Below are 7,161 nucleotides of genomic sequence, written 5' to 3'. Positions count from 1 at the left end.
GTGCATGAAGAAGCGCTATAGCTACCCGTACCTTGACTCCTTCGGGACGAGCGGCTGTGCACGCCGGCTCCAGTCAGTGGAAAAGCAAAATGCATATACTGATTGGTGTTAGTTCTCTCCATCAGCGAGTTCATTTTTACGACAACTGCCTTATTTGGATGCTTATCGTCCGTACGATCGTCCGTACAATAATTCGTGGATCGCACTACCACGCTGCTGGGTGTGCATCCATCTGGAACGTCGGCTTCCTGCGGCAAAGTTCGAGTCAGCACACCCGGGCGCGAATCATCTCCCCTTCATCTTTGCCATGGCCCTGCGCAGTGCTAGGAACGATGCGTAACATTGCCTCTCGCATGAAGTTTAGATGTTGGTTTAAGGTACGGATGCGGCCCGGATGGTGCCCCACAGTTCAGGATAATTGCCCTGAAACGCTTGGTCAATGCTCCGGGTGAAGCAGTCGCCGTTAAGAAAGAGTTGACGAAGCCTTCGCGACGAGGCGTTTGTTCTGATGGCGTTGCACTCTGTGAGATATCGGTGTGAGTGCCAAAATTTTCTTGCGCGCGGGAGGTGCAGGGCGTGGATCATCCTTGGAGGTCAGCATACTCGCGCAAGCGGCACAGCGTGATCATATCTCCAACGTCTTTCTCACACGGCAACGAGCCGAGGCATAAGGCTAGTCACTTGAAAAGGAACGGCGAAAAGGGCGTCCCCCCAAAGAAGGGCCGATGGTGGATAGAGTGACAGTCCTTCAGCTGTTTACGGTCCAAGGCTGCAGCGACTAGTCGGCAGTCACTTGGCTGGGGCCCAGGACGCTGGAATTTGGGAAGTACAGGCCAATCGCATTGCTTGTGGATGGGCATGGTGCTGTTCGCGTATATGCACGCGTTGGCAATCCACTGTAAATATGCTGACTGGCAAATGAGGTATGGATAGTCGTGAGAACGAGGCTAGCTGCTCTATCTGCCAGATAACGCATGCGAGGCATCGCCAGGCACGAACAGGCGTGACCTGAACATGATTACGAAGCTGACGATTGCGCCATCTCAGCCTTGTCACGTTGCTGAGCATGCGATGCGTGAGTCAGTCGCACCAGAAGGGTCTGCACAGCAGGGACTGTTGCTCACCTACAAGCAGTAGGTCTGGGCTTCCAGCTTTCTCTCGCACGGATTGCTTCAAGCTAACCTGGACGGGGGCGTCGTGCATCTAAAGGTTCGATGCTGCGATGTCGTGCAGGCACGCATACATGCCTAAGCGAATGATTGACGGCCAAGCTTGCCACACAGACGTGAGGAAGTTTGCTAGAGGGTGGGTCTGTACTGCCGGTGTGAGCCAAACATTCATCCTGCGGTGTCTGAGTTTGATTGGCGCAACGTCTCTTCAATGTCCGTGGTCGGTCTTTGAGAGATGATTAGCATCGTTTTGGTGATGCAGGCGAGGCGGGGAACGACTCCCGGTGACAGGGATGTGCGAATGTAAACCTAGGGCTTAGCACTCACATGGCTCAACCGCATTGATGGACTCGCTAGCTACAACATGCCCATGCGAGCAACATACGTGTTCTATACGGGCGTCCGTGATGACCATGGTAGGCCGGATGATTAAGTCCGCCAGGTGGATCTGACCGTGAACAGACGTGCTGCTATGCAGGCAGAGGATGAATGCAAGGAAGGCATCAATTCATCGATCTGCAGATGGAGCAATCGGATAGTGGCGAGGTAATGGTCTCGGGCCTAGGCTTGGGCTGATGATGAGTGCCTTGGCTTGTGGTGTAACACTCAGGATAATGACTTTGTACCACGACAGGAAACACTCGTGAAACTTGCGGGAAAGCTGATCAGGAAGATAACAGAGTCAGGAACTCGGCCCGCTGGTGGTTTTGCGGCATCCCGTAAGGCTCTTGATGCTCGGGAAATCAGACGGCGACTTCATGTGCGCGTTGTCGAATGCGCTGCACAGTCAATTTGGCTAGAGCCGTGAAGGACTTGCATTATCGCTTGCAGGTTTAGGGGACGCATGTTGTTTGAGTTGCCCAGACACGATAGTATAGTAGCGAGCGAATACGCCCCCCACATGAAGAGCTATTTTGATACTGCGAGCAGAGGGATCTTCCTTTGCGGCGTGGCAGGCCGATAGCACTGTAGGATCGCCATGCAGCTACCCGAAGGTCACGACGACAGGCACGTCTGATCACTGATCAGGTCATTTCGGCGCACAAGGTGATGGACAGTAGCTTAACTTTATTCCAGCTCTTGCACACCGTTTAGTGTCTGGTTGAAAATGTCCGCGTTTTGACGTTCTCGTAGACGAGGTCCTTCGAATGTAGTCATCGGTGAAGCAGGAGGCAGGGGCGGGTCACGAGCCAATCAGAGGGGGGTCGAGATACCAAGATAGGCACTTGTTTGGAAAAGCGCGCGCGGGAGGATTCCTATTCGGTCCGGTAATTGAGAGTCGCCCATGTCGCATCGGTGAAGGCAATGGGGCGAGAGATGTTGCAGGGCACTAACATGGCCGTTGGATGCGTCAGGAGGGTGCAGCTGTAGCCTGCCGCCTGGCGCCACAAGCACCGTTGAGTGCTAGCCGAAACAGCAAATGGCGAGATGAGAGCTAGCGACTAACGGTTTTGGGAGGCCGAGGAGGAGGTTCTGATATGGGCGGGCGTGTTGAGGTGCTGCCACTCGTGAGGTGAGGCACTTGGCGGGCGTGGTCTGGAGGGGCGGGCGACGGGCAATGGGCGGCTGAGGGCGGCACAGTCATCAGGTCAGAGGTGCTCCGGAGTAAGCGACGTCAGCGTTTCCAGCGTCGTTTCCAGAGCAGTGTTTGCAGCATTGCATTGCCCGTTGCAGCGCGTCGTTGTCGCGGCGCGTCGGTGGCCGAGACGGGAAGCCCACAGTTGCGTTCATTCGGCTGCAGCCGCAGTCGTCCAAAGAAGCAAAGGGACACCCTGGCGGAGAGGCAGATTGGAGGACGAATATGGGACGGGCATGGGCGGTCACGGGACGGTCACGTGGGGCTGGGCTAGGTAAGCAGCTAGCCGCAGTGGGCGCACAGCCGGGTAGACAGAAGAGTGAGGACACGGGGGTGTTTCCCACAGCCAGTCAGCGGGCGGCTTGCTGTGGTCGAGGTCTGTGGCAGATGGGTGCACAGTGCTGGTGGTCACTGGCGGTCACTGTTGTCACGGTGGTCACTGTGGTCATTGCAGTCACTGGGTCACTCGCGAGGCTCCCGAGGTCGTTCTCGTGCGCTCGGGGGCGGGCGGCAGCTCGAGTCTGGCAAGATTGGCATGCCACAAGCGGATCTCCAGCCGTCAGCCCCGAGCCCCTTAGCGCTTCGCACGCTTCCGCGTCTGGCGTCCCGCCGTGCGAGGCCCATGGGCGGACATGGGTGTTGGCTGGACATGGGTGGCAGGGTGGCAGAGGGCGCACCATGGGTGGCGGTGGGTGGGCGACATGGGGGCATGGGTTCGTCGACGGCATCAGGTCCCCGCTGCATGCCATCTCAAGTGGGCCCCAAAGCTCTCTTTCACAGTGCAGCAGCAGCGCCTTCCCCCGCAGCGCGCGCAAACCAGTGACATGCCCTGTCCCTCAACTAGGGCCGCCAGCCGCTTCTTCCAGTGCGGGCCCAGCGCTGCACTCGAGCTGCTGCATCGCTAGACCCTTTCCACTCTACCCGTGAGACCCTACTCCTTGTGCGACCCTGCCCTTCTTCCTCACGCACAACTTCCTCACCGCGTCGCCAGACCGCCACACTCTTATACACGTCCGAATGCCATGATGGGAAGCGACTGGCATCCACGCAGGCACCCGCAGCCCGACCCCAACCACTTTCCCCAGCGGACGCTCCCCAGCTTTGCTGAGCTGACCTCGTCGTCCGACTCAGTCCTGCACCGTCCGCGTGACAACGTGCCGCCGCCGCCGACGCCCCAAGATCGTCCTGTCTCGCAGCAAGACTTTGCGCATCCAAACTCACATTCCAGCTCCTTCACCGCCGTCAATCACGCGAGCCCGCACGTCAGGTAAGTTATAGCCGTGACAGAGCCTGCCGCAAGCGTGCTGACTTGCTGGCCAGCCCCACCAACACCAGAATTCCACCACTGGGCCCCGAACATCAACCATTTTCTCTCTCACTGCCCCAGGGCCCAATTGCTGCCTACAGTCCGCCTGTCTCTTCCTCTGCATCTTCCCATCCACCACCACATCCGTCCGCCAGCGTCCGCCAAGACTCGGCCATCTCCCATCGCTTCGAAAACCCAAAGGAATCCGAACCCACTCTCCCCTCCTCTGTGCTGGCCTTTTCTTATTTCCACCCTGCTGCGGGTAATGGTCGTCAATCTAACACGTCCCGTCCCATCTCACATCCAGCTGCGCCTTCTTCGCCACGCTCCCCAGCGAGCGATAACCGCTCAAATCAGGCACCCGTAGAGGCAGGAACCCGCCATCCAAACGGTGCACCTTCCCCATCGTTATCCTCAGGCCCCCACGCTTTCACGGAATCGTCCAGGTCGCCGGAGCAGGCTCGAGACGCCAACCCAGATTCTGGATCCAGGAGACCACTTCCATCTCCCACATTGGACCAAACAAACGGCGGCGGGCGACATCAACGCTACAACGTAAGATTCAACACAGTCTACACCTCGGAAAACATGCCGCCAAATCAGAGACCCCGGCCAGACCCCCTTCCGGCAGTCCCTGTGCCAGTGGAGACTCCCGAAGAACAGCCATCGCCTGAGCACACCATCGCACCCTCTGTGGAACAGGCCATCTTGGCCATCAGCTCTGGGCCCCCTCCTCCAGACGATCTAGCCCAGCTTCAGCAGCAAAATACGCCCCAAGTGGAGCGATGCAAGAACTGCGGCGTCCGCTGGAAGCGGCCCTTACCCGGAGAGAACCAGTTCCGTCTGAGTTCACCAGCACAGAATATTCACGAGCAGACAAGACTCACCCAGGACTACATTAAACGACTGGAGAACCACACCAAGTATGCTGATGAAGCCTACGCACACTGGGTACGCCAACATCAAATGTGTCCAGCAGCCGTAACCAGCCCGCCCGACACGGAAGCCCCGCAAAAGTCACGAAGCAGAAGCATAGAAGACCCTTCGCCACCTAATGCTCCAGCCTATCCCGTTTCCGCCAAGCGAAAGTCCGAGATTCCTCACGAGGCCTCCAAGTACCGGAAAGTAGTAACATTCGACCCTCCTTCCAACTCGACGCCACCCGTCCGCCCGACCGCTCCAGCATAGGTCGTAATGTCTACGCCATCTCGTTCACGATTACGCTTCAGCACACGAAAGTTCTCATTCGATTCACGTTCGCATTTGCATTGGGGTTGGTGTTCTATGACAGCAAAAGAAGAGCCTCCGCTATACCCACATCCGGTCCTCTTCTCGCTTTTGACTTAGGTGCTATCCTTGGTATTTGGTACTGTAAGAATTCGCCGCCTGAAAGAGGTGGAAAGGAAAAGAATTGGCGTTATTGTTTTCGAGAGAGCCACTCCCTCTGGCGTTATGGCTGCCATGCCACTGTGGCGCTCCATGATGAGCGGGATTTGTCATGTTGCTGCTCATATCTTCTGCGCGTCATGAAGCCATGTATCACACCGTGTACATGGGACGCCTTCGCATCTACGTTTCACACCTCCGCCGGCGCCCGATGTGCGGCGTCGGCAGCATGTACCTATCACACCAGCTATTACTCGACGATGTTGCTCCTATACCCAATCTGATCTCTTCACAACTGTTGGACTACTGCACGAGTCGGGTCTCCACTAACGACCCTGTTACCAAAGCGCGAAACTCAGAAACCTTATTCACTCATTAGGGGCCCAGCATCCCGTGCCTCGACATGGATGCACGAGCCCCGCCCAAGCGAAGAGCGTCAAAGCGGTTCGGTACGAAACCCAAAGTATCAACCAATATGGATCCGCTGAAACAGAGTTCCGGTACCACGATCGATCCCTTCAGCCTTGCACACGGATGCAGTCTTTACTGACATGGTCTCGTTCCTCAACTGTACAACGGCTGGCACATTCACAACTGGCAAAGCTCTACCGTATCGACATCATTCAACGCCTCATACTTGGCGAATCAACGAATCATAGCTGAGGGACTTGATACAAGTTACGCTATCCGAATTACCTGCATGACTAGCCACACCCTTACATTGCTGTTGGCGGAAACGGTATAGAGTGACACGGCTGACGGCTGCCGAGCGGGGCTTCCCGAATCACCAACGCTGTTGAACTCGCTATCGCGGCTAATCATAATTCGTCGCTCAACTTCCCCATTCCGGTACAGCGGAGTCTTTCGGCGCCGCTCGAGTTTGGCCGAGTCCGGTATGCGCTCGAATATCGATTTTTGAGCTGGATCATCGTGGATCTGAGATGTGGCTGGAACGCAGCTATGTACACAGGAACGCATTGTCGGAAACTGGAATAAGATCACATGGGCGATTGTTGTGCACGCCTCGAGGGTGAGCAGCTGGTGCGTCTTTCTTTGTGCAGTAAAGTAAGCATGGTGTTCCTGGTTGGGAGAAACAAATGAGAAGCCAGAGTTCGACACCCACAGATCTAGCAATAGACAATGACCTCATCAAGCAGCGTCATCAGCCTCGCCAATCATCACCGTTTCGATACCGTTCTGATGGGCTTCGCCACGCATCTCACGCGACTGCCTGCTGATCTTTTCTTGTTAGCCTCACGATTTGACCATGCAAACCCAATCGGTCGCTTAGAATTCACCAAACTGAACGAAATGCACCCGCAACACATCCGAATCACCGGGTTCAAAGACCTCGCACTGCCCTTGCAACGTTCTTGTATAAATAGTCGGCGTCGATCGCTCGGAGCACACAGCGCCTTCGGGAAACGCTGGGTGTCGATTGCAGATCTGGGCTCTAGCGCAGGCAAAACTCTCTCGGTGGGTGCTAACGGTTTGTGTCGTTGGCTGGGGACGCGAGGCCGCGGGCGCGCTCATCGAGTCACAACGCCTGGACGGTTGTTTGAGAATGTGGGTATACAATCGGCCCGCGACGTGAATGCAAACCTGCTGTACCCGGTCTTGCATCCTGGCTGCACTGCCGAAGACAATGCTTAAGTGCCGTTGGGTATACTTCGGCACCATACGGCATCAAGACGGCTGCGCGCCTACGTCATAGCATGTGCAAG

General features: G+C 56.5%; 1 protein-coding gene across 1 annotated transcript; it reads left to right on the top strand.

Moving 5' to 3' along the window:
- Positions 1 to 4,316: 4,316 nt before the first annotated feature.
- On the top strand, positions 4,317 to 5,239 carry J4E93_011048 (uncharacterized protein; the record flags this gene model as incomplete). The annotated part of the gene is made up of 2 exons (XM_049348918.1): positions 4,317 to 4,322; positions 4,409 to 5,239. 2 exons carry the CDS (start codon positions 4,317 to 4,319, stop codon positions 5,237 to 5,239), a joined length of 837 nt encoding a protein of 278 aa, XP_049193923.1.
- Between the last annotated feature and the right edge of the window lie 1,922 nt (positions 5,240 to 7,161).

Source organism: Alternaria ventricosa (genome assembly GCF_023758065.1).
Source record: "Alternaria ventricosa strain BMP 2768 chromosome Unknown scaffold_55, whole genome shotgun sequence".
Lineage (NCBI taxonomy): Eukaryota > Fungi > Ascomycota > Dothideomycetes > Pleosporales > Pleosporaceae > Alternaria > Alternaria ventricosa.
This window is presented reverse-complemented; position numbering and strand designations above follow the sequence as displayed.